At 49.2% G+C, this 26,559-nt stretch overlaps 2 protein-coding genes across 3 annotated transcripts; one reads left to right on the top strand and one right to left on the bottom strand.

The window, feature by feature from the left end:
• The first annotated feature begins 233 nt into the window (after nt 1–233).
• On the top strand, nt 234–11,298 carry LOC135824850 (cytochrome b-c1 complex subunit 2, mitochondrial-like). The gene is made up of 15 exons (XM_065337574.1): nt 234–454; nt 1,800–1,949; nt 2,604–2,668; nt 3,549–3,605; nt 3,928–3,988; nt 4,288–4,393; nt 4,788–4,821; nt 5,183–5,246; nt 6,904–7,142; nt 7,800–7,892; nt 8,424–8,559; nt 8,922–8,995; nt 9,595–9,667; nt 10,273–10,356; nt 10,852–11,298. Exons 1-15 carry the CDS (start codon nt 305–307, stop codon nt 10,939–10,941), a joined length of 1,476 nt encoding a protein of 491 aa, XP_065193646.1. The 5' UTR covers nt 234–304; the 3' UTR covers nt 10,942–11,298.
• A 1,383-nt stretch (nt 11,299–12,681) lies between these two features.
• Nucleotides 12,682–22,679, bottom strand: LOC135824849 (mucin-1-like). Of its 2 annotated transcripts, none has more exons than XM_065337571.1 (7): nt 22,293–22,679; nt 21,253–21,415; nt 19,934–20,003; nt 17,596–17,786; nt 16,653–17,007; nt 14,953–16,172; nt 12,682–13,788 (listed from the first exon to the last, which is right to left on the bottom strand). In XM_065337571.1, exons 1-7 carry the CDS (start codon nt 22,358–22,360, stop codon nt 13,465–13,467), a joined length of 2,391 nt encoding a protein of 796 aa, XP_065193643.1. In that variant the 5' UTR covers nt 22,361–22,679; the 3' UTR covers nt 12,682–13,464. The 2 variants fall into 2 exon arrangements, with proteins under 2 accessions (XP_065193643.1, XP_065193645.1); XM_065337573.1 differs by having other exon boundaries at nt 16,659–17,007.
• Between the last annotated feature and the right edge of the window lie 3,880 nt (nt 22,680–26,559).

Genomic DNA, 26,559 nt, shown 5'->3' with positions numbered 1-26,559 from the left:
CGCGCCGCGGCCGGAATGCAAAACGGAGATATTGATAGTTTCGGACTCTGAAACCGTGGAATTTGCGCCAAATCTTTCCCTTTTTGCATTGATGTCTTGGCAACAGGTCATAAACAATCTCAAATCTGGAATAACTGTCAAAATCTTTTCTCCAATCTGGGGAAAACCCCTTACAGGAGACTGCTGCGCATGCGCCGGGGACCGCCTCGAACCCTGGCAACGAGCGCAGTGTATGCTGCGCCCCCGAGCTCGGCTAGCTTTTGATCTTGCTGTCGAAAGGAGCAAGACGAGAAAGAGAGACATAATGTTGAGGACTAGCTCTAGGCTTTCACAGGCGGCCCGCTTCGTGAGCGCTTGCCGCCATGCTAGCACTTCTGATGCAGCATTTCGTCTGATCGATCCTCTGCCCAACACGGCACAGGTTGGACAGGTAGCTCCTCCAACTGAGCGTAAGGTATGTTGAATTTCGGGGGTACAAGTAATGTTTAGTCACAACAGGAACGACCAAGGTGCTACACTCTACTATCTTCATGGTTGAACTCCTGAAACGTGTGATAGACGTGCACATAAACCTTGTCAAAGCCCCAGTTTGTTCGCGAACTTATTTACTCCATTTCCGTGAGGATAGAGTAAAAATGCATAGAAAATTGTTTGATTTGCTGAGGCTGTTATACTATAGCACGGCGCGACACACGTCACAATCCTCGCACCATGTTGGCGATGGCGTGTAACAGTGTTACATGCAAGGGTGTTATCCGGAGAGGTCTCCACATTCTTGTTCTCCTCGAGTTACCCTGGAGTGGAGGCCATAAAAATTCCCTGAGTACTAGTATGACTACGTTGTACAAACTTTCAGAGTGAAAATTATCCTTCACAGCTTGCTTGACTGGCTCATTAAGAATAAGACATTATGCGTGTCATGCCGTTGATAGCAAGGTAGATCTACACTGTAGACGGATGATAGCCATGCGTACAAAGGGGTCAACAACATTCATTCGGTCCAACACACAAAGACTAAGATTAGTGATGTGTCCAACATGGAGGATGTGTGTGTGTGGGTGTGTTACAGACATTGTAGGTAGTTGTAAGAGGTGTGCATGCGATCCATGTCTACTCCTATTCAACCCCTGAGACGTCCCAATTCAATTTGACTCAGTGTACAATTTGTAATGTAGATACAAAAATAATATGTTGAGAATGCCCAGAATTTGGAAAATTCCCTTGTACACACGTGCACAAACACACACGCGTGCAGACACACGCACGCACACCACACACATGCACACACACCACATACCTACCTTGAAACTGGTGCCTTTAGAGGTTCTACAATTAGATCATAGTCGAGGTGGGTTTCGTAGGGAGTAGCGAAGTCGCAGCATGGCAATGCACTGGGTCAAGCGAAACTGCTGACTCACACTGTATTCGAATCTGCCGACCTGTGCCGTAGACATTGCACCCATGAGCGCATCCAGTGGCCCACCACCATGATGCAAAACACCGGTAATATAATTTTGTATAACCTCCATGGGTGATGTAGTGGCTCAAAGGGCCGGAAAGAGAATGGCTGTGGAATTTGTTGCATTTTGTTTTGGCCAAGGTACGATCAACACGAAAATTCCCATGGACAGATACTGCACGCGTCTTCACTCACGCGCACACACATACGCGCGCGCGCGCAAACACACACACATCTGTTTGACCTCTGGTCACTCTTTCGCCCAAGCTGTTAACTTGTTAGATATGCTCTCATGGTGTTATATTTCTGGCTCCACTCTTGTTGTTGCTGCTGTACACAGCTGAGTGAGTTTAACAACGGTATTTATGTGGCCGCCACCACTTCAAACTCTCCTCTTTGCACGGTCAACATTGTGGTGAAGGCCGGCAGCCGTTATGAGCTTCCCGGTGAGGAGGGCCTTGCTCACTTCATGCGCCGTCTGGCATACAAGGTAAGAAGGCACAGTGCGTACAACACATAGCGTGCTGTTCAACACGTGCGTACACGCAGACCTGACTGCTCAAAGCACCCCGGCATGCTTTGTCCTCACTCGCTGGTCTTTCCATTAACTTTGGCGATGCGAGTTGCCGAGAACACCAGTTGACCCTGGGCCGTGCCGTCCTCTGGGACACGTGGTTGCCCTAGTAGAGTGATAACCTTGGCAGGTAGTCAAACAAGAATCGAGATTGCATGGTACAGTGGTGCACACGAGCCCGGCTTTATTGACAGCTGGTCTTTCGTCACCAGTTTGATGCCTGGTCTCATAGACAGGTAGTCTTTTGTCACAGGTCTGATGCCACTGTAGTTTCAGACCCGAGTCAACAGGTTGCTAAAGACTGACAACGGGTCACCTATGCGGAACACAGGTTAAGCTGCAGCTTTTCTTTGAAAGGTCGCTCCAGGCCCGGCCACCAAAATAATTGATCAGTTTTACTAGCAACACTCACTGTTTATGAAACCCTAACAGTTGCTGCCATGATCATCTGTAAATGCGGGTCTTTCCCATTGTATTGCGCCCTCTTTGCTAAACTTACTGAGCTTCACCTTACACGCTGCCTACTATCTGCTGTGTGTGTGTGTCCTACCTTGTTCCACCTCCGTACAGTCCACTGACAAGCACACCGCCATTTACATGACCTGTCTGCCCCAGTGGTACGGCATGAAGCTTTCGTAAGTACCTGCTCTCTTTCTCTCTCTCTCTCTCTCTCTCTCTCTCTCTCTCTCTCTCTCTCTCTCTCTCTCCCCCCCCTCTCTCTCTCTCTCTCTCTCTCTCTCTCTCTCTCTCTCTCTCTCTCTCTCTCTCGCTGCATTTGTGTGTGTCTGTGTGAATCTCTGCAAGTGTGTGTGTGGTGTGTGTGTGTGACCTGTCTACGCTTTCCCCGCATTTACACGCCGTGTTGCCTGTGACTCTTCGCACCCTAGGCCCGAGCTCTTGCAGTTTCTGTTGCGTGTGGGCATTCTAAGAGTTGTGGTACCCCTCACTTACAATGCATACTGTTCTTCACCAGTGCCACCTTGCTTTTCATTGCCAATTTGCTAGGAGGTCTCGGGTGATTACTTCTCGCTCTTCCACGTTACCTACATCACTACATGGCCGTGCATTTTAGCCTTTACTCACCATTGAGTGTGTGTGTGTGTGTGGTGGTGGGGGTGACATTTGTACCTAATGGGTGGCCGGGGTGTGTGTGTGACATTTGTACCTAATGGGTGTCAAGTCATCACCCTTCCCAACCAATAGCTTTTTACTAGCGTGCACAGTCGAGTCAGTCTCATTTGCTCCTTTCAGAATTCATTGTGCTAGTTGTGTCTTGTAGTTCTCTTTTGAATGCTTTGGAGCTTCAAAGCCCTGACTCGAGTGTCACATTGCTGATACACCATGCTGTTGGCTGTATTTGCCGGATGCTCTCCTGGTCTGAGCTTCATCTCTATTGTGCGTAGGAAGTCTGTTTCCTGTGTTTTGCCCGGGCTGCGAGTAAATTTTAAATTTTGCCCAATCATGCTTGCTTGAGTAGAAAGCAAACATTTGTTTGTTATGTTTGTGTGCTTGCAGATGCACCGGTACTCGGGAGTCCATCGTCTATTCCGGCACCTGCTTGAAGGACGATGTGTAAGTACTGTGTTTTCACCAATTCTTGGTGTGCTTTTATTTTCGCTACTTTCGGTACATCTGTTTCATGCCAAACACTGTCAATAGCTTGCTCACACACTGGCACACGTAATCCAATAGGTGGCGGTGGTCATGCTTGCCAGTGAAGTAGCCAGTACATGAAGTGCTGAGAGCAATTTTTCTGTAAAGTTTACTATCTAGGGGGTTGTGGGTGCGCTGCCTGGCTCAACACACATTCGAAAGCATGCTCTATGGTTGTCACTGATTAGTGTGCATGAACGTGTCTTTCTGGTGTTGCTCTTTCTGCCATGCTACTGTACAGTGACAACATGTTGGACGTCATGTGCCAGACCATCGTTGCACCGAAGATCTACAACTGGGAGGTCGGTCGATGTACATTGTGTTCAGTTCTTTGCTACTGCTGGCCGGGGTTGCCGCTGCTTGTGGTGCTACTTCCTCCTGAAACAAAAACTTCGTGACTTTTTTCTCTGCTTTTGAAGGTGTTGCTGCGCTCGAAAAATCGAACAATACATTCAGGTTGACAGAGAGATTGGCCCTGCTTCATTATTCAGCTGTCTGTGGGTCTGCTCGTAGTGGCATTCAATGTACTAGCAGCCGTTGGTGGATCTCTGTCTCTTGTCCTTCATGCTTTGTGCTTGTTTTTCATTCCTTTCTTTGTCAGGTTCACTACACACCTGCTGAGCATGATGGTCTCACCGCTCGTCTCATCGATGCCCGTCAGCGTGTTGCACAGGACAACGGTGGCCTGGTCAACAACCGTGCTGGATGTAAGAACAAGCGCCTCTCTGTCCCTTTCTCTTTCTCTCTCTGTCTGTCTCTCTCTCTCTCTTTCCCTCTCTCTGTGCCTCTCTCTCTTGTTCTCTCTCGCTCTCTCTCTCTCTCTTTCTCGCTCTCTTTCTCTCTCCCCGTTCTCTCTCGCTCTCTCTCTCCCCGTTCTCTCTCTCTCTCTTTCTCGCTCTCTCTCTCTCTCTCTCTCTCTCTCTCTCTCTCTCTCTCTCTCTCTCTCTCTCTCTCTCTCTCTCTCTCACTCACTCAAGGGAGACACATTTGCCTTGTGCCCATTTTGCTGCTATTGTATCTGTCCTTCTTGGCTTTCAATTGTTTGTATCTGATCGTATTGTTTGTTTGCCTTGTCTGTGTGTGTTTCTCTGTTGTCTGTAGCTGTGATAAACGCTCTGCAGAACCACGCTTTCCGGTAAGCCCCAGTTCACTGAGGCTGTGCTGCTTGCTTCTTGGCATTACTCTATGACATGACCTTATATTACAAGTGGAACGTGAATGAATTCTAAGATCGTTATCTCCTCGTCTGCGTAGATGTGTGATACGTTGCCGCCGCCGCCCGCCCCCCCCCCCCCCCCCTTCCTCAGACCTTTCCCTTTTCATACCCTCAAACTATAAAAAATTGACCATCTCTTTACACATAGTTATAATTACAAGTTGTGAAAGTGTCAGTCATTGCTATGTGCAGCTCGGGCGGGGTAGTAAGTGCAGCATTAGTCCATTATCGCTCTTCTTCTAAACTAAAGCATGTTTTCATCTTCATTTACTTTCTGCAGTGGTGGTCTCAGCCAGTCCGTGTTCTGCCCCGACCATCGCGTCGGAAATGTCGATGAAGAGCACGTAAGCAACAATTCTCCTGTATTATGCACACATTCAGCAGTTCTCCTGTAGTAGGGATGTCAGCAAACGCACTGCGCAGACCTCTGCGCATGCATTGCGTCATCGATTTTTTGAACGTGATCGTGGCCGACAGAGAAAACATGGCCGCGGTCTGTTTGCACCGCTGGGAGTCGTAAAATTACTGTTCTTCTGTCCCCGCGACCATTCAAATCATACGCGATACTCGAGGACACACGTACTCACCACGTTCTCCCCGGTCGATTTCTCTGAAAGTTTGCACATCGTGAAACACCAGTATGAGAGGTGTTCAGGCCAATTTTCAAGGAATTTCCCTGGTTGGATCGTTCCAAAATCAGACTTGCATTTCTCGCTGGTGAGTAACCAGCTTCGCGCTTGGTAGAGAGTTGCTGCAATCAGCTCCCTGATGTCTTCGCTGCCATTGTCAGAAGCGATGGACCATGAATTTGTTTGAGAGTCTCTGGATGCTACTATTCCTCAGCCTAGTTTTCAGCCATTCCGTGCATCTTCTTCGCACGATTTATTTTGCAAAAAAATGAAAGTGTTCATGAGTTTTCTTGTCGGCCGCGCGTAGTGGGCCAGGCTGACCTGCGCAGATGGGCTGCGCAGTGCGTTCGCTGATACCCCTACCTCTAGCATAATTATGCACACATCCAGCAAGCGATAAATGTCCATGTTGTTGTTGTATGGCAGATGGCTGGGTAGTACCACTCATTGCCTCCATTCGCCCTTTCCATCTCTGTCAGCATGTAAACTTGGCTGATTACGGTGCATAGCTATCATACTCACCCGTTTAGAATCTCCTCTTGAATATAAAAGCCCCCTCCCCCATCCCTATGTGATGACTATGTTAGAGATGGACGCCCGTCTCAAACGAAAACCCCAATTCCAATGCTAGTAGTTCCGGGGTGGTGGCCCGTGTGACGTATTGATGGCAGTGCAGATCATAAAGGTATGCTGAGAAGATGAGAGCCGCTCTTGAATAGATGCCGTGTCAACGAGGGCATTTGAGCCAAGCCAAGCCTGCACTTCAGGCGACTAGTCCAAGATGGCGCATGCTGGTTGTGACGTAATACACAGGCAAAATATATGACGTAATAGTCACGTGATAAGACATGAGCATCATATCACATCAGTAGAAGGGCTGGCTTCCAATCCAGTGCTAATCTGCCACAGTAGTGCAGTAGAGGATTGCATAGTGAGCCAGGATACTGTGGGTTGCTTCTGGGAGTAGAGAGAGAGAGAGAGTCCCTGGGCCAGTGCTATCTGTAGGTTTGTACAGTGCTGGCAACTGAAATCTGATCACTGATGTTGGTGCTCGGGTGCAGCACCGATTCTAGTGGCCTCTTTTTGGTAGTGTACAAGCTCGTCCTGGGGTTTGCAATGTGAGCAGCGCACCCAGCTGGGGTCTGATTTCACTTGCCACCACTCTAGATGTACAGTGAACCTGTTTAAGCCCACCGCTCAAGGGACTTTCCTAATGTGGCCTCTCTGAACAGGTGGCCTCCTTGTCCAGGGTCCTTTGACTGTAAACACCATCCCGTGGTCCTCTAGGGCAGGTGGTTGCCTTGACAGGTTTTACTGTAATGTAATCTCTTTCTCGTTGTTGTCTCTCTTGTTGCCCTGGTTTGTCGCCCAGTGCGTGGCATACCACAAGCGTCGCTACCTCGGCAGCAACATTGGCGTGTTCGCCGCTGGTGTGCATCCCGACGACCTGGTCACCTCCGTCACTCGCCACGGCCTCTACAACCTGCCCAAGGGTGACCCTCTCACTCAGCAAGCACAGGGTGCCAGCAAGTTCACCACGGGAAACTATGAGAGCAGAATACAGACTGGCGACAGCACAGTCATTGCCGGCCTTGTTGGACAGGGTGCCAGGTAGGCCATCACCGAATGCAATGTGCTGTTGCTCGTGTTGTGTGTGTGTGTGTTGCTGCTGCTGCTGCTGCTTGTGCTGGTGCTGCTGCTGCTTGTGGTGCTGCTGCTGCTGCTTGTGGTGCTGCTGCTGCTGCTTGTGGTGGTGCTGCTGCTTGTGGTGCTGCTGCTGCTGCTTGTGGTGCTGCTGCTGCTGCTTGTGGTGCTCCTGCTGCTTGTGTTGCTGCTGCTGCTTGTGTTGCTTATGTTGCTGCTGCTGCTTGTGTTGCTGCTGCTTCTTTGGCTGGTGGCTGACTGTGTCCTGACGTATGTGTAGGTCCTCAGCTAGTGGTCGTGCTTGCCAGTGAAGTAGCCAGTATTGACCTTGCCAGTAAAATGTCAGTCAAGTTGAACTGCAATTAGTCGGTTGTGAACCTGCTGAATATAGAGAACCGCCATTATGGTACACCTCCAATTTGCCATACCGATCACTGTCATGTCCACCGCACTCTCTCACATGCCTTGGGATAGAGATAGTGCGGTTGTTTTTGCACAACATGGATTGTGCCATATTAATGGTGGAAGTGATCATCACCCATGTTGCCTGTGTGCTATGTTCTTTTTGAGCCCTTTGCTTCCTGTTTCTGCTACTGGTGTGCGTGTGTGTGTATGTGTGCACAGCCTGACCGACGAGAAGCAGCACATCAGCTCTCTGCTGTTCCAGCGTATGTTGGGTTCCAACGCTCCTCTGGAGAGCGGTGTCTCCACCTCCAGGTAAGTGGGAGTGATTCTGACATGACTGTTGATGTTCCCCCCTGTGTGTGTGTGTGTGTGTGTGTGTGTGTGTGTGTCTCTCTCTCTCTCTCTCTCTCTCTCTCTCTCTCTCTCTCTCTCTATCATCCGAGAGACCTTGGAGTTGTTTGAGAAGACTCCTGAGCATCTCTGCTACCATCTAGGTCGTTAGACTGTTGAATTACGTTTAGAATTGAGCGAGTTACACTCCTGTTAGGCACGCACTGCACAACAATAGATCGTGAACGGCCCAAGGGGTTTAGATCGTTGTAGCTGTGACCTGAAGATTGAAGATGGGCCTTGCCCGAAAGTCGGATATTAAACACTAGTCTTTATTACTGGTTGTTGTAGCCCAGAGACCGTCTGAAGAGTGTTGTGATGATGTGTGGCTGCGACCGTGAATGTTATCTGTGTATTGTTATAATTATGTGGTTTCTTTTGAACACCATCTGGGTGTGTTGTTTCTGTTTTAATTGTATTCTAACTAATTCTTTCTCACCGCGTTTCCTGTAGGCTGCAGGTGGCCGCTGACAAAGCTGTTGGCAGCACTGCCTCGGCTCCACCCACTGTCAGCTCTCTCAACATCAACTTCTCCGATGCCGGTCTCTTTGGCATGCAGGTCGAGGCTGGAAAGTCCGAGATCCGCGATGTAAGCCCCTCTCTCCTGCTTGACTATCAATTATTGGTCCTCTCTATCAAAGACAAAAGAACAAACTTTCCCACCGGTGTTCCTTCTTCTTTGATAGTATGGGCACAATATGTGGATACTGTTGGATGAAGCCAGCTGATCATATTCCTGCACTGCGTATATTCATACCGTTGCAGGGACGCTCATATCAGACTGGCTGTGTTGGATATGAAGGATAATGGCTGTGTCTTTTTCATCGTGGTGCACACAGATATTGTAGATGTGGTGGAGATGAGGGATTATTGTTGCGTCTTTTTCATGGTTGTCACGCCAGTGTTGAACGTAAACCATAATTTTCTTTTCTTTTTTTTCTTTTCTTTCAGGTACTGAAGGCGGCCACCGCTGAGTTCACCCGGGCCAGCTCTGGTGTCACAGAGAAGGAGCTCAAGATGGCCAAGTATGTCACCTTCTCATTGTGTGCTGCTGCTATGCCTGTGTCACAGTGTTCTTGGTGAATGCAGCTGCACTGGCTCGAATATGTGCATGGTGTGTGTGTGTGTTCACATGCTTCGCCAGTTGTGTGGATTAGGCAGTTATCTGGAGCTAGTTTGATCTGTTTCATTCAGATCTTGTCCACTACCTTTGCTAAGAGAACCTCTGCGGGTGCAGTGCATTTGCAGATTTGCGCGCTTCTCTTGCAACGGGCGTATGCATGGTACATGGTGTGTGTGGCACGACAGCTTTCCTGGGTTGTGCCGAGTCCAACATGAGCTTCCGAACACTAGCTATGCTCATCGCAAGGCCAGGATTGCCTGCATTGAGAAAGGCTACTAACTCGGGTCCAGCCTCGAGGAGAATCCATTCAGTGTGGTATCTACCTTTGAAAGTGACGTCACTGTGTTCTGTGCAGGTGCTTGTCTGGCTTGTTGCGTCCTGAAGAGCTCTGCCTTCTATAGTAATGCAGGGTATTTCCCTATTCCTGTCTGTGTGTTCTGCATACTAAGCACTCCGTCGCTGTGTGTGTTATGCCTTTGTCCCCCGTTTTGTCCATTCCAGGGCTCAGCTGAAGGCTGACCTTGCTGAGACGCAGGAGAGCCATGCTGGTATTGTGGAAGACATGGCATACCAGGTTAGTTACTCTCACTACACACCATGCCAAGGCTACACCAGAGTGTCCTACTCCGGCTATCGGGACAGTGCAGTTTGTCGCTTACTTAATTCTTGACGCCGAATACAGTAAAAACGGGTGTTACGCGTTGTACTGAAGCAGTGCGATACTGTGACCATCACGATTCCCATGATCCGTCACTCATGCTGTGAGCGATGAACTCCATTTTCCCTAACTGATATTGTGTTGTCCTACTTGAGATCCACTATGACTTGCTTATATACATGTAAGCTCAGACTAAACCCAAATGTTGACCGTGTCTCTTGAAGAGGTTTTGCCTGACCCTGTAAACGCCAGTGCCCAATGTAACAATGATGACTGTTGTCTCTCCACTTTATGCAGCCTGCTCCCACACGTGGTGCTGCTTTGACAGGTGCATGACTGTGTGTGTGTGTGTGTGTGTGTGTGTGTGTGTGTGTGTGTGTGTGTGTGCGTGTGTGTGTATCTGTCAGCCGGTGCTTTGTTTTGTCGTTAGGCATATGAATTTTTCCTTTCCCCTGTTCACACTGTGCTTGATAACTTGATTGGGTGTTTGTTTGTTTGTGTGTTTGTTTCCTCGTGTTCAGGTCATGTACCGTGGTGGCAAGTACCTTGTTCCCGAGAAGGTCGCAGAGCGCGTTGAGGCCGTTACACTCAAGGACGTCAAGAGCGTAAGTACAGAGCACCGGGGCTAAGGGGTATCTTGTCGCTCTCTCTCTCTCTCTCTCTCTCTCTCTCTCTCTCTCTCTCTCTCTCTCTCTCTCTCTCTCTCTCTCTCTCTCTCTCTCTCTCTCTCTCGCACGCCTTCACTTTGCGAATGCTGTCAGCAGTTCTGACACGACCATTGCATCTGAGTGGGTGGGCGGGCTGGGTTTGCTAGTATTTCTATTAACTAGCCAAGCACGTGTGTGGGCGTGTACATTCTGAGCCTGCATAGCTGCATAGCTTTCACACTTTCCTCCTAAACCCTATGATTACATGTACATGTACTTACCCATCTTCCTGTTTTCGCCGTGTTCCTGCGTGGATGGTTTTTGGTCTTCTCTTCCTGCTTCCTTTCTTGTGAAGTGCACTTTGGTATAGACAGAGTGTTTGTTGAATCTCCATTGATTCACTGCTTACTTGAATTGCCCTGTGTGTGTGTGTGTTGTGTTGGTGTGTTGCAGTTTGCCCAGTCTGTTGTTCAGAGCAAGCACGTGCTCGTGCAGCACGGAAACCTGAACGAAGCACCTCATTTGGATGAACTCGGCCTATAAGCGGTAGTGTTCTGTTAGCTCATTGCCTTCTATAGCTCTTGTTGCTGCTGCTGCTGCTCGTCACCACCGCTATTTTGCCCCGTAGTCTCGTTGTGAACTTGTTCAGCAGTGTCCTCTGCTGCCTGTGTCCTCCTCTCCCGTGCCATCATCATTATCATGAAAAGCTCCGGCTGCTTGTCGGGCTTGTTTCTATTCTTTCCGCATCCTTCATCTGTTTCTCTAGCTCTTTCTCTCCTCGCTCGTCGTTGCTAAATTGTACATATTTTTCTCTCTCTCTTCGGTATGACATTTGATTTATGTATGAAATTATTTAAATGATGTGAACCAATTCATGCTCGGGTATAGAGCTAGACCGGATCTCTCTGGAGCTGATATGTCGTGCTGTATGGTTCACTCCACTGTGCTGGGACGGCCGCTCAGTGTGGATTTGACTTATGCTTGTTTGAGTTTGCCGTACCGGTATGATCTACCGGTAGCTGTTGTGCGCAGGTTTACAGCCTGTCAACGTCATGCAGTTACTCTAGATTGTGAGTCCTTCTTGTGTGTGCTCATTTCTGCGCACACTGTTTACTGTTTTGCTTGTGTGTACTGCATGCAGTGATGCAGCATTTATTATGTAATGCTGAAGGCATCAGACGCTCTTGTAGATCATAGGTTTGTGATGTGTCACTTGGGTGGTTTTTTCCTCTAGCCTTGGTCAATGATCCTAAATTCGATGCGAAACCCTTCTTCGTTGGGAGATAATTTAATGATCCATTCAAATGCCATGCAGAAACCAGCGCTAGTTTCGTCACCGGCATTTATTTTCTTGACTTCGTTTCATTTTCGCGCTGAAATTAGCGCCGGTTTCAGCGCTAATTTCATTACCGTGATTTTTCCATTTTCGCGCTGAAGTAAGCGCTAATTTTAGCAACGTGATTTATTTTTTCTGAACTTTATAATTTTCGCGCTGCTTTCAGCGCTAATTTTATCGCGATGATTATTTTCGCACTGCTTTCAGCGATACTTTCAAGACTGTGATTTTTTGTTGATTTTTTCCATTTTCGCGCTGAAGTTAGCGCTAATTTTAGCAACGTGATTTATTTTTTCTGAACTTTTTCATTTTCGCGCTGCTTTCAGCACTAATTTTATCGCGATGATTTATTTTCCAGCAAATTTTCATTTTCGTGCTGAAATTAGTGCTGATTCCAGTGCTAAATTTCATCACTGGAAATTTTCTTCAGTGATTTCCACGCTGAAATTAGCACTAATTTCACCACTGAATTTAGTACCTTTGATGGCAATTTTTCAGCGCCAGGATTTCGAGAAGTTCCAAGTATTCACCATGCGAGAGAAAAGTATTCCAAAATAGACGCGCGTACGCGGAGAGTTTATTCCTATTTTTTCATTCATGGCTGAATACTGTGTGCATGTGACAGATGGCGGAAAACCTCAGTGCAATATTGCTCAGGGAGGTATTAATTTAGGCGCTACTTAGCTACTTTACGGCGTTGTGATGTAAGATACTGGACAGAAAACCGCCTTGTCTTGCCTTTTGCTTGTGCAATTGTTGGATGGCTTTCATGTGGACAGGGAAAGGGTCATACTAAAATTATTATTATTAGTGTGTACATGCATGCATGCGTGTGTATGTGCATGTTATTATTACACTGTAATGACATGATTGTGTGTATGTAGTGCGATTAGTATACCATGCATGCAGTTCGTACATGCATCTGAGAATCTTGTGTGGATACTGGATACAGTGGGTAGGTCAGCAAAATATACATAATGTATACGCAAGAGCAAGTAAGCTCCTAAGCTCATCAATAATAATTACTCTTGCTATAATTTTTTTAAATTAAAAGAATATACAAGCAGCAGTTGATGAGAAATGAAGGAGAAAGCATGCATTTTTCGCCCGGCTAACTTACAAATCAGTATAGCTGTTTTTCATCAATGCCAGTGATAAACAATAGTGATGGGATGTAGCCAGCACGGAAAATGATTAGTTTTATCATGTAACATTGTTATCTAAGCTATTCTGTTTGATATAATAATTATAGTATTCAGTTCAAGAGGGGGAGCAGAGAATGAAGTCTGCAAAGGTAAATCTTAGATTCCAACTCGCTCGCAGTGTAAAATTCGCAGTTGGAAAGCTGCTGGGGTTCTTTCCGTGTCACCAACACAAGCCATGAATACAGCAATCAAATCGGTACGCTAGACAGGCAATCAAATATTTGCACTATCATGTCCATATACTTGATTTCATAAAGTTGCGTATATTTGCCGAATACTTCGCGAATGTTTGGTTTACAATTCTAGAATTCAGCTACTTCGCAGTACACTATTACGTCTTGATTCCCAATGAATTCCAATGAATAGTCATGGTCAGTGCTGCTGAGATGTCTAGCCCTCCTGATCTCAATAATTATTGTGTGACGAAAGCAGCAACTCCTCTATGTGGTGGTCTTTTCGTACTGTTGTCATTATGCTCCGCAATATACAACGCGACTCGCGTCGAATGCGTACATCCTGGTGCTTTCAGCAGACCCGGAACAACACCAGCGTGGAGACCAGGGTCTCGGCCACGACGACCAGCGCGCTCAGCGATACCACCATCAGCACCGAGGCCTGATAGGCTGGTGCACATGCAGACGTGTCCGTCTTCTTGGTCTCGTTGTGGGGCGTGTCACCGTAGAGGCCGCCACCGCCACCGATCAGAACCGTGGAGTTCTGCTTGGAGGCTGTAGAGTTCTTATCAGCAACTTTACCCTTGCTACTGTCAGTGGTACTGGTTTTGGATTCTGTTGCGGCGGCCTCACCACCGGCAGGGAATGCGGTTGGATAGAGGTCAGGGAAGAATTGCTGTAGAAATTAGGAGAAGTCCGGAAGGAGGCAACACAGGAGAGAAGGAGAGAGAGAGAGAGAGAGAGAGAGAGAGAGAGAGAGAGAGAGAGAGAGAGAGAGAGAGAGAGAGAGAGAGAGAGAGACAGAGAGAGACAGAGAGAGACAGAGAGAGACAGAGAGAGACAGAGAGAGACAGAGAGAGAGAGAGACAGAGAGAGAGACAGAGAGAGAGACAGAGAGAGAGACAGAGAGAGAGACAGAGAGAGAGACAGACAGAGAGAGAGAGAGAGAGAGAGAGAGAGAGAGAGAGAGAGAGAGAGAGAGAGAGAGAGAGAGAGAGCACCATGTTCTCGTTAACTGAAATGTGCATTTGCACATTTCACCATACAAGGCTGAATGTTCAGTTTTACCTTGTAGGAAAGATCAATGCATTCGCAACGGAGGTGCCTAACCCAACATTTCACGAAACATGCAAGTCGAGCCAGACTTGCAAGTTGCAATGTTCATTGCAAGCCCAGGCCAGCCTGTTCACTGGCTTTCACGTCACGTACATGCACTGGTAGTGACAACGTACACTCTGAGTAGGCGCCTACAGTAGGCGCCTACCAAAACTATTTTTAATGTTGCATTCTCCTAGACTCATCCTTTGTGATTATGCTCCAGTTCGACACGAGTCTCTAAGCAACATAAAGGAGGTGGCTTTCCAAGTTTCCACACAAGTCTCCGTATCTTTAGGACCAAGGGGGCTTCGAACAAAAGTCTCTTTAGGAACGTAAATTGGGTTTTCGACACAAGTCTCTTCAGGAACATGATGGTGGCTGCAAGCCAAACCAAATTGCACTTTTACTTGCTCACTGCGCCTTGATTCTAGACCGCGCTGGTGTTCATGTGGGCGTGGAAAATTCAGACCGAGTCTCATGGCAACCGTAAGTTTTTTTTTGACTCCCTGCCTCAAACTGGTCACATGGGTTTCCCCGTTTGAGACGGGAGGAAGACTTGGAAGAAATCGCGGAAATAAGACCGAATTCAATGTACGCTGAACCACCCGATGACAGGCAACCCGGAATCCCCTACCTACGAGTGAACATACACCCAGGACACCAATAAGTAGACAGCTTGTTTTTCACACCAGCACATTAACACAAACTTCAGGATCAACAACACCAGCATACACCAGCGTACCTTGACGGTGTCGGAGCCTTGCTGTGGCGTTCCGGGCTGCAGGTACTGCGGATAGTTCACGCCCGGGTTGGGTGGCACACCACCTGCGGGCTGTTTGCCGGGCTGCTGCTGATCCGGTGTTGGAAAGACTGGCAGGGCAGCACCAGGGTATGCCGGGTACGGTGCCGGGAATCCCGGGTACTTCGGCGTCACCGGGGGCAGCATGTTAGTGTGATACCCGGGTGTCGGGTGAGTGCTGTCGGCTGTCGGATGATCGGGTACCGGGTACTTCGTGGTGCCACCAGGGTTTGGGGCAATGTGGTCGCCAGGCTGGACCGGTGGCCAGGGCTGTTGTTGGTCGCCAGGCAGCTGCGGATAGCCTGGCAGCATTGGCTGCCCGGGATAGAGGGTAGGTTGTCCTGGCATTGGCTGTCCGGGGTAGAGGGTAGGCTGTCCGGGCACTGGTTGTCCGGGGTAGAGGGTAGGTTGTCCTGGCATTGGCTGTCCGGGGTAGAGGGTAGGCTGTTCTGGCATTGGCTGTCCTGGCTGTGGCTGTCCTGGGTAGAGGGTCGGCTGTCCTGGCATTGGCTGTCCTGGGTAGAGGGTCGGCTGTCCAGGCATTGGCTGGCCTGGCATTGGCTGGCCTGGCATTGGCTGTCCGGGGTAGAGGGTCGGCTGTCCAGGCATTGGCTGTCCGGGATAGAGGGTAGGCTGTCCTGGCAGTGGCTGTCCTGGGTAGAGGGTCGGCTGTCCTGGCATTGGCTGGCCTGGCATTGGCTGTCCTGGGTACAAAGTTGGCTGGGGAAGGACCTGACCAGGGTATTGGGTAGGCATGGGCTGTCCAGGAGAGGTTGGGGTGACCGGTGTCTCTTGGGTTCCATCCCCAGTGGCAGTGCCATGGGCTGGCGGCGCAGTCTGTCCGGGGTAGGCGGTTGCTTGCTGTTCACCCGGGAAGCCGTGCCCAGGTCCCGGAGCAGTGGGATAGGCACCAGCAAAGGGTGGTTGGTAAGTCGGTCCGGACACTGGCCGTTGCTGTGGGCTATACGTGGGCATTGGGTAGGGGCCGGGGAACGGTAGGTGAGCTGGTTGTGCTGGCGCGGAGGGATCACCCGCTGCGGGACCGTCTGAGCTAGGTGTTTGAGTACTTGCACCATGTGGTCCCGGGTACACACCTTGTCCCGGTCCGGGCAGGGCAGCTCCAACGTCAGCAGTGACCGGTGTTGGTGACTGTGTTGGCGGTGCTGAGCAGAACCAGGAAGGAACAATGCCGAGGTCATGTGAATATACACACATATGTTCGCATACATGTACATGCACACACACACACATGCACGCGCGTGTGCGCACACACACACACACACACATGATACATGAAACATGTATTTGCCTGATACAGCATGACAGCGCACACAGGCAGGTTCCATACAGGCGAAAATTTAACGCGACCGAAAAGGATTTTGGTCCGAATACGAAATGCTAAATGTTCGTTTCAGGGACAACAAAAAACTTTCGCAACGACACCCAAGGTTGGAGGACATACAGTAGAAGACACACATACATGCACACACACACACACACACACACACACACACACACACACACACACACACACACACACACACACACACACACACACACACACACACACACACACACACACACACACACACACACACACACACACACACACACACTCACGCTGATACAATCTATATTCTCACCCTTACGGTCTGTGCAGACGACTGTGGTAGTGCATGCCCGCGGTATGGGCAGGGGTATGCCATGGAACTCGCACACGGAGTCACTGATCGGCACGCCAAACTCCATGCAGCGATGTGGCCTCGCCAAGAGGAACTCATTGCAGCAGTCTGCCTGGCCGGGAACCCACATGGCACGGCATCGGCGTCGTGCGCAGAAGCGCTGCTCCAGGCTGCCGTTGCGTCCGCAGTGCTCCATGCCCAGCGTGCGCGTGTGTCCCTCGATGTCTGTCTGACGGCACTCCATGTAGCGCGTGTGCACGCACCGTCGGCACGGCGACCAGTCCGTCAGGTTCACCATGAATGGCATGCAAGAAGCCTGGCCATGCCGGACAGAACACACAGAAATGATTCCGGAGTCAGACACAAAACACTCTAATTTCAGAAATCCTAGGTGCTCAATATCTTCGGTATGAGGGCAATTGGCCAGGTTAGGTGAACAGAAATGTTAGGTATGGAGAAACAGTTCCCTATTGGATTATGTGTGTTAGTGTTTGTTCGGTGTATTGAAATTTTAGGTATGAAACAGATGCACGGAAAGTACCGACAATATAAGTACACCGAAAATTTGTGAAATTACTGTACTCAACGTGCAGGTCCACCGGAACCGGTCTTGTTGGTTAGGTCATCACCGGAGCAAAGTTTTGGCCAACACATGTTTACCGTAGTGTCATGTATTACAGCCTGTCTTGTATAGAAGCCTGTTTTGAATAGAATCCTGTTTTTCAAGATACACCGTCAGCACATACGCCTGGTCTTAGTGTTGACACACATAGAAAGTTAGAAATACCTGGTTTGAATAGAAGCCTGATGTGAATAGAAGCCTAGCCCTGACATCGGCTTCTACAGAAATAAGCCCGGCTTTATTACGCGACATTACGGTATGCAAAGTGTGCATGACACATACCTCAGCACATGGCTCTAGATAGACCGGCTTCTCGGTGCCGGCACAGAATGAGTCGTCGATGGTCTCGCCCAGTCTGTCTGCGCATCGCACTGCCCGTGTGCGATTGCCTCCGCCGCAGGTCACCGAGCATGGCGAGTACGTGTTGCTTAGTCTCCACTGGGAGCCGATTGGTGGCTCGGTGGTCGATGGCGCTGCCGGGAAAGCAGAAACAACAAAGACAGTAGCAGAGGTCTGTGAACATGGTCACTAGAACCCCGATCATAATACACAGTAAACTTTGTGTTTGCCAGACCCTGTACCCAGCGACACACGGGACCCTGTACCCAGCGACACACGGGACCCTGTACCCAGCGACACACGGGACCCTGTACCCAGCGACACACGGGACCCTGTACCCAGCGACACACGGGACCCTGTACCCAGCGACACACGGGACCCTGTACCCAGCGACACACGGGACCCTGTACCCAGCGACACACGGGACCCTGTACCCAGCGACACATGGGACCCTGAACCCAGCGACACACGGGACCCTGTACCCAGCGACACACAGGACCCTGTACCCAGCGACACACAGGACCCTGTAAAAAAAAGAAAAGTCGGTGTCGCCTGTACTACGATGGTCAGATCAGTGGCGGATCTAGGGGAGGGCGCGGTGGGCGCGCGCCCTCCCCTCAAACAGTTCGATGTTTTTAGTGCATGCACATGGGCAGTTGCGCAAGTGTTTGCACATGCTGTGACAAGTAGTTTCTAGTGTCAGATATGAAAGTTCTTCTGAACACGGAATAGTTGTTCTCTTAGACTTTGGTTGACTTTTAGTTTTGAAATTAGTATTCAGTTGACCAACTTGTATAGCTAAGTCGGTGAAGGGGAAGGGGATGGCGCACCGCCCGCCCAAGCGGCTAGGGAGCCAACAAACTCTCCATGGATTTTTCGCGAGGCGAACTTGCTCTTCGTCAGCTGCTCAGTCCAGCGATCCGTCTTTGGAGGAGAATTCGGACCACCGCGAAGATCCTGAGATCGAGGTCTGCTCAGACTCTGATCTTCCCCAGATGGAATCCGAAGTAGATTCTGACGACGATGGTGGGACTGTCAGTAGTAGTGATGCGAGTCAGGAGCGTTTACCTGTTGAAACTATCGCAGATGACGACGTTGTGACTGTCACGAATGTGGCTGGTGGCACTGCTACGCAGCGAAGTTACTCGGATGCTGTTGATGCAGCTATTGGCGGTGCAACTCTCAGCGATGCAGAAAAGCGCAACAAATTTGGGAACCGGGAAGCCTGGTAAGCAGACGGTGTTGCCATCTAGGGATTATCCCGACAACCGCCGAAAGACCGGTACTTCCACTCACTCGCTGCTACTGAAGTGGTTTGAGTGGCTTGCCTATTCCGGAAAGGCTGGCGAGGAAGGCGTTTTTTGTGCGCCGTGCGTCCCGTTTCCTACATTGCATCGACAAGGATCAACCCGAGGTGAATACCTCATCTTCCATTCTTACTGCTGGACATGGCCATCCAAGTAATCGTATATTTTATCATTTTGCCATTGTTCTCGATCTCAGCATGTCTGGAGCTTTGAAGCACTATCTTTACACAATTCAACGTAGTACGGCTATGTTCTACTACAGCCAGAGTCCTCAATGAAGTGGTTGAAAAAGTGGGAGTGAGTGCATGTGCTAAAATAGTAATTCTACATAACCGCTAAGCCTATGACTTAAAATAGCCGCTATGTCGTAATGTGTACAAAATACAAGTACCGCATGGGTTCCCTGTCATGAATATTACCCGCGCCCTCCCCTCAGCTGAACTCTGGATCCGCCACTGCAGATGAACCGTGAAGTACAGGGTGGATGTCTGTATTTTATGACAAACATCTGGGTGTGGCTTATACTCCAGTGTGGCTTATACTCCAGTGTGGCTTATACTCCAGTGTGGCTTATACTCCAGTGTGGCTTATACTCCAGTGCGGCTTATACTCCAGTGCGGCTTATACTCCAGAAAATATGGCACTTGTATACACAGTCGACTTCACTTATAATGAACTCGCATATAGCGAATTTCGTGATGTAGCGAACTCCTGTCCATGTCCCTGTTTGAACCCGTACAAAATTGACCCTTCATCGCGAACAGTTTTCGTTAAAAACGAATCAAATATGGTAGGGTCGCATGTAAACCAAGTGCATTCATACTGTCATGAACCACTTGCCAGTCACGACTTGCTGCTTGTATGGTGTGAGTGCACGTCTGTTATAACAACCTTTGGCTATAAAGAACTAATTCACAATGGTGTTTGTTATATCAGGAGACGACTGTAGACATGTGCATCTATATGGTCGGTACCTGTGGTGCAGGATCCAGTGCACGGGATTGGCGCAGGAGTAGTCTGTCCAAGTTCAGACCCGCATGGCACCTGCACAATACACATGTACACGGAACATCCACAGAGAACGGTTGAAATTGGAAACAGGGAAACAGTTCTGTATTAACTACCATGGATACAACATATTACATGCAGGGTGTCGCACACGGTACGGTCACTACGGTATATTGACCGTACCACTATTTGCCCCAAGTGCCCCGTGAATCAAAAAAACGCACTGATTTGGGCTCTAAATTTCCAAAATTTTCAGCTCAGCCACCCCTCCTCATGAGTAAATTGCACTTCACATGGCTGACCGTAGCACACTAAATTACCTTCCGACATTGCCCCTGCTTGTAAGGCACATAATGAAAACCGTGGGCAAATTCCGTTGTGGCTCAGAGTTTCATTGCTGAACCAATCATCAGACTACAAACACTGTCGTTGTCTGATGATTGGTTCAGCAATGAAACTCTGAGTCACAACGGAATTTGCCCAAGGTTGTTCATTGTGTGCCTTTGTGTACGCCGCTCTGCCCGGATCAGCTATTGAGCACTTTCGCAGAACCTAGGCCTATTGCCTCTGTACTATATGTATGGATAGTATACAACTGCATATACAACTGCAGGGGCGTCGGAAGGTATTTTAGTGTGCTACGGTCAGCGATCTGAAGTACAGTTTACTTGTGGGGGAGGGGTTGCTGAGCCGAATATTTTGGAATTTTAGATCCCAGATCAGTGTATTTTATTGATTCATGGGGTACCTGGGGCAAAAAGGGGTACGGTCAATACCGTAGTGACCGTACCGTGTCAAACGCCCTTGACAAAGTACAGTTAAACCTGTGTTTCCTGGACCCGGAATGAAGCGGGATCCTGTATTAACTGGAACAATTGTCATGCACCAAAGTGCAATGGATCGAACGGGCATCCCTGGATCAAGTGGGATCCTGCCATATCAGGACAGTTTCCGCTGCAGCAACGGCGTCCGGTTAGGGCAGGTTTAATTAACTAAACTTACTGAAACATACTCTGGATATAACAAACTATGGATATAATTATCATATTCTGGATATAACAAACAATGGATACAACAAACTATGGATATATCATTTTCTGGATACAACGTACTATGGGTAATAAAGTACTGTTTTTGCTGACCCAGAATCATGTTATATCAGTCTTGGATATACAATGTAGTAGCAATGTACAGTACATCGGCTAGAAACTGTACAGACCAGCAGACGGCTCTTGAAGGCGTATACCCCAGGGAAATACGGTACACACGCAGCACATCCGCTTACCCGTCCACACGGCGCTGTCTGGCTGGGCTTGTCAGGGCTACTGCACTGGGCGTCGGGTATAGTACGTCCCGTGGAGTCGGCACACCGTACGGTGCGTGTGTAAACACCGTTGTCTCCGCACGTAGCCGAGCATTCCTGATTGAACTGTCCTGCTCTCCAGTGACTGTGTTGTACACAGACAGGGGAACGTGAACAGTAAAGACACAATCAAAATTGAAACAAGGAAAACGATGGGGCACAAGTTATGCATTAGAGTCCACCAACTAAACCAGGTTTTGAACAGTCAGACGTGCACAAGGTAGCACCAGACTGACAAGGAGTACTGCGACATTCCATGGCAAGGAAGCGAGCTTGTGCAGCACGGTTTTCCTTGTTTCAATTTTAATAATATTTCCTTGGCTCACCATCCGAGTACTTAAAAAACACAGTTTCAGTTTCAAGTGCAGAACTGCTCTGCTGGAAGCTTGATTTTGTTGGTTAGTGGTAATCATGTTATAAGAGTGTTGCGAGCCTGCAGCAACACAATCCACTAACCGCCCATAGAATGTCATGCGAACATTGCATTTGCTGGAATGTGTGCATGTATGGCAAAGCCTATGACATTGTGTACCTGTATACGCTTGAAGTTCATACTCAGGCATGCATGGCAAAACCTACCACGTTGTTTGTTGTTGCTACTGAAGAACTACATGACCCCAGTATGCCCTCTGGTCATCGACAACAACCCACAGAGGTGACGTTCAGAATGTGGCATTGTGTGCCCTTGAACGCAGGTGTTCCGAGGGACCGTGAGCGGTGCTTGGGGTTTACTCGTGGTGGAACGAATCCTCCCCGCATGCACTTGGCTAGAACCTCCCCCATACGGCCGCTGGCTCGAGAGCACTTCCCACCGGACCTCCGTCGAGACCGAGCTTATTCGCGGCGCACACACGCCCTCCCTGAATTGAAACACTCTCGCGCTGTGAGGGACTGCCATTATGTTCAGGAAGTCCAGCGAATCAAGTTGGTACAGGTGAGGACAATTAGAACAATTAGCTTACCTGACCGAGTGCGCGCTACTTGCGAGCGCCGCCACGAGAACAAGCACGGGTAATGTACCAACTGCCATGTTCTCCTTTGTTCCGTGTACGTTACTGGTCCGCTCCGGAACCTACTTCACACAGGGGTCGAACAGGGTCAAAGTTCTCACTCGCTACAACGAGAGAGCATGGGCTTCTTCTTCTTCAATTTCTGCTTCTTCTCTTTTGTTCTCCGCTCTGCTGTGTGGAAGGAGAGAGCTGCGCATAACGGTAGGAACGACAAGGTTCCTTCCACTCCAGTGCGCCAGTACATGTAGTGACCGCCGCATGCTGCGTCTCTCTGCCAGGGCCCCTGCTTGCTGCCATTGCGTAGATATCACCCACTGATTAGGTGCGAGCTTGCAGCTTGTAGCTGCTGGGGTTCGGCTGCTAATGATGGTGTCGCTGGCTGCCGTTGCAGCATGATGTCGGCGCGATCTGCGCTGCCGTTGCCTGCCGGAACAGCTCGCTCATGGACGGGTGGCGATAAGACCTGGCTGATATAGATAGTAAGCTGGGCGGGCAGGTGCCTTCTGTTCTGCCCAGCGAGAAACTTTTGGACCGTCGCTCCCGTCGCTCCCGTCCTATCGCTATTATAATATGCACACTATTTTAGTATCCTCTGCATGCCATGCATGTGTGTATGTATGTCAACAGTTAGACATCAGCTAGCCAGCCGAACATCACCATGATCACTGCCCATCAGCGACCAACCCGGGGGGGGGGGGTCTTGGGCTGAACCCGACAGCCATCATTCCGTACACTGACACAGGTGCTACTTATCAAGAGTGCAATGCTAGGCGCTGCAGCGATGGTGCAGTGCCAGTGCAACTAGTGGTACTGGTGGTTTCACTTTTGGCGCGCAAGGTGATAAAAAAACCGGGAGTAGAGGTTAGCAGTTGGAAGCTTGGCTTGATGGAGTCCTACTCCTAGCGAGGGTACCGGTGGGCTAGACTTGGTACGGAAAGGTTTAGCCTGTAAAGTGTAAGTCAACCTGCTCTGGATTCTGGTGCTGAAATCGTCGCTCTCGGTTTCGTGTATTTTGTTTGGCACATGTAGACCTACTACTGTAGATCTACACGAACACGTACCTGTACTGAGCTGTAGATCTACATGGCATGATTGTCTGACACAATATCAACATGCTCTGAGGGCAGCTCGACGTTGCTGATTTACGTTCGAAGCTGCCATCGCACATCACTTTCTTTCTCCCTATCGCACAGAGAGCTTGTAGTTGCTGACTACATCAGTGTAGTCTCTGGCTGGTGATGTGGGATATCCTAGGGGATAAGTCACCGGCAACGTAACCAGCACTAGACCTTCAGAGATGACATGGACATGACGTGTTAGGGTGGCCCTTGACGGATAACTGCGGTAGACATATTTGGCGGACAGAAAAGTACCAAAATGATCTTGGTACTTGTTTCTGGTACGTTTCATGCACGGTACGCGGTTTGGATATGTGGATAAAGAAATGGAGTAGAATTCAAGGAAGTGCCTGCCGTTAAGTTTTTATGGTTCTGCCAATTTCCCTGCTTTTCGAGCAGAATCTGCCATTTTCGAGCATTATCCACCCACGGTTATGCTAGAGTGTTCGAGCAAAGAATCCCAGCCATCACGCGGTGGTTGGGCAGGAGAGATGGCGGTGATATTCTGCACTGTGAATATGAATTGCATGTCTGTAGTCTGTGTGGTGCAGACTGCATGAAGCTAGTGGGAAGTTCACACGTCGATGATCGCTTGCAGACAGAGCCAATGCTGTTAGATATACGCGGTGTGACGATACGGACGATGTGTAAGGCGGAGGGAATAACTAATGCTTTGATTGAAAATTCCATAATCAACAGATATCTACAATCTTGCACATTACAGGGCTGCGCAATGGAATTTAGGGAGTGAGTCAAATAATTTGTGCCATGCTCCCAGTGAACATTCTAGTGCTCGTAGGCGCACAAGTTCGCAGGTGTACTAAACGTGCGTGCAGCGATAAGTGTAGTGCACACATACCCTCTAGTATAATGTACTAATGGCATTACCGCATGTAAATGATTATGTACATGTGTGCATGCGGTCACCTCTCAGTCCCTCACACGTGCCCCGATATGCGTACACGTGCGCGACCGGCATCACATAATTTTATAGGAGCTTCCTTCCAAATGTGCAGTCATGCACCAGCAAGCACACACACACACGTGTACGCGCATGCACGCGCACACACACACCACCACCACCACCACGGGAGGCAGAATTGTGAGCGGTATGTTATACAGTCCTGCGACTGGGGAGTAAGTACCCAGGTGTGTCTCCCGCTCGGTCTACGTCGGGACGGTCGACCACTTACAGCCTAGCCTTCCTAAACAAGAGCAACAATAACTGGGCTGCAATAGGCAGCTACCACGCCAGTCGATCACAAACTGCTATCTCCGTTCTTTGGCAGCTTCGAACGTCGAAACCAGGCGTGTGATATTGAATTTCTAATGCCGCAGCCTCGAGCTCGAGGCAAACACCCGCCTTAGCCCACCACATTAGGTGTACCCCCATACTGCCACGACGACTCTCATTGCCCAACAGCCGAATATGGAGATAGAAAATCAACACAACGACGCGGCCGAACCAAGCACGAACATGTCCGCCAGTTCATGTGGAAGGCGGATCACGTGCAAGGGTAGGCTTACAGGATATGGTCTCCAAGTTGTGTGCCCTGGCTGCCATTGAGAAGACAAAAGAGTTCGACAAATGCATCAGAGTTAACCCACTTGGGTTCCTCATCCACCGTCTCCTCCTCCACTACCTTCACACCATTCCCCCACCGGCCAGACTATAAGGGCAAGCCCTAGCTCGAATATGTACGTGTCGGTCTCACCAGCACTATTTTGCACATCAGTCAGAGTGGGCTGGGTAATCTGCCATGATGAGAGTGCGGTGGACATCAGAGATTGTTTGTGTGTTTGTGCACGCAATATAGTCATGTGATCTACCACTACTTCGAAGAACAACCACCCATTAGGTCGGTACCATTTCAGAGCTTCTATTGCACTCATAATGAGACCATTTCAAACTGCTCAAAGCCCCAACCAAAGCGCCCTGTAGAGCAAATCAGATGAGCATTTCCTCACGGCGTGTTACATGTGTTGCGCGTCTAATTAGAGATCCGCGGCTCTTGTCCCAGGCTGCCCCCCCCCTCACACACACACACACACACAACAACGACACAACACACACACACACACACACACACACACACACACACACACACACACACACACACACACACACACACACACACACACACACACACTCTCTCTCTCTCTCTCTCTCTCTCTCTCTCTCTCTCTCTCTCTCTCTCTCTCTCTTCTCTCCTCTATCTGCATGGTATCCCTGTTAGCCCTCCGCCGGTGATCTATACCTTATGGCCATGATGCCCACGCTAGAGCTAACGCTGAAACAAGAGGCAGAGGTCGTCGTTGTTGGCGTGCCTGACCAGCACAGGCTCCAACCTGGAGTCCCTACTCTCCCGTCCTGCTGGAGTGCTGCTAAGCAGCTTTGTGTTTCTCCACGGTAGGGGTGTGCGGAGAATGCTCGAAAAGGTGGCAGATTTGCTCGAAAAGCAGTGAAATTGGCAGAACCATACAAACCTTATGGCGGGCAATTCCTCGAATTCTGCTCCATTTCTTTATCCACATACCAAACATGCATGAAACTTACCAGAAAAAGTACCGAATTCTGCCAATTTTTCTGCCGGCATTATCCGCATATGCCTACTCCACAGTGAGAATACTCCACAGACTAACAGTACAGTCATGTACATAGACAGTTGGTCAAGCGATTGAGTCATCATGTTTAATAATCTTTATTTCAGGAAGTTGGTTTATTTCAGGATTACCCAAAGGCTAACGCCTATCTGGGGAAACTCCTATTTGTGTATGATTATTGTACTAGAAACATTTTTTGACATGCCTGGTTACGTAGTGGTACATGTACTTCTAAGTACATGTATGCCATTAGTCATTACCTCATCAGTGGAGATGCGTTCGAAACGTGGCGGCACACTGCACTGGGCACAGCGGTCATGAGCGGTGCCCTAGCGATTAGCGACTCACTTTGCATCATGTAAATGTACATAGCGTCTATAAGCTGTTCCGCTGTATACGTTAAAACACCCATAAGCGGTTCCGGAAATCTACTGACACATCTTTATGACTTCTTTCGCATAACCTCTATTATCTATCGCCACTGGCACTGCTTTGCC

This window comes from Sycon ciliatum, chromosome 9 (assembly GCF_964019385.1).
Source record: "Sycon ciliatum chromosome 9, ocSycCili1.1, whole genome shotgun sequence".
NCBI lineage: Eukaryota > Metazoa > Porifera > Calcarea > Leucosolenida > Sycettidae > Sycon > Sycon ciliatum.
The sequence above is the reverse complement of the archived record's forward strand: the minus strand, read 5'-3'. Positions and strand labels throughout refer to the sequence as shown.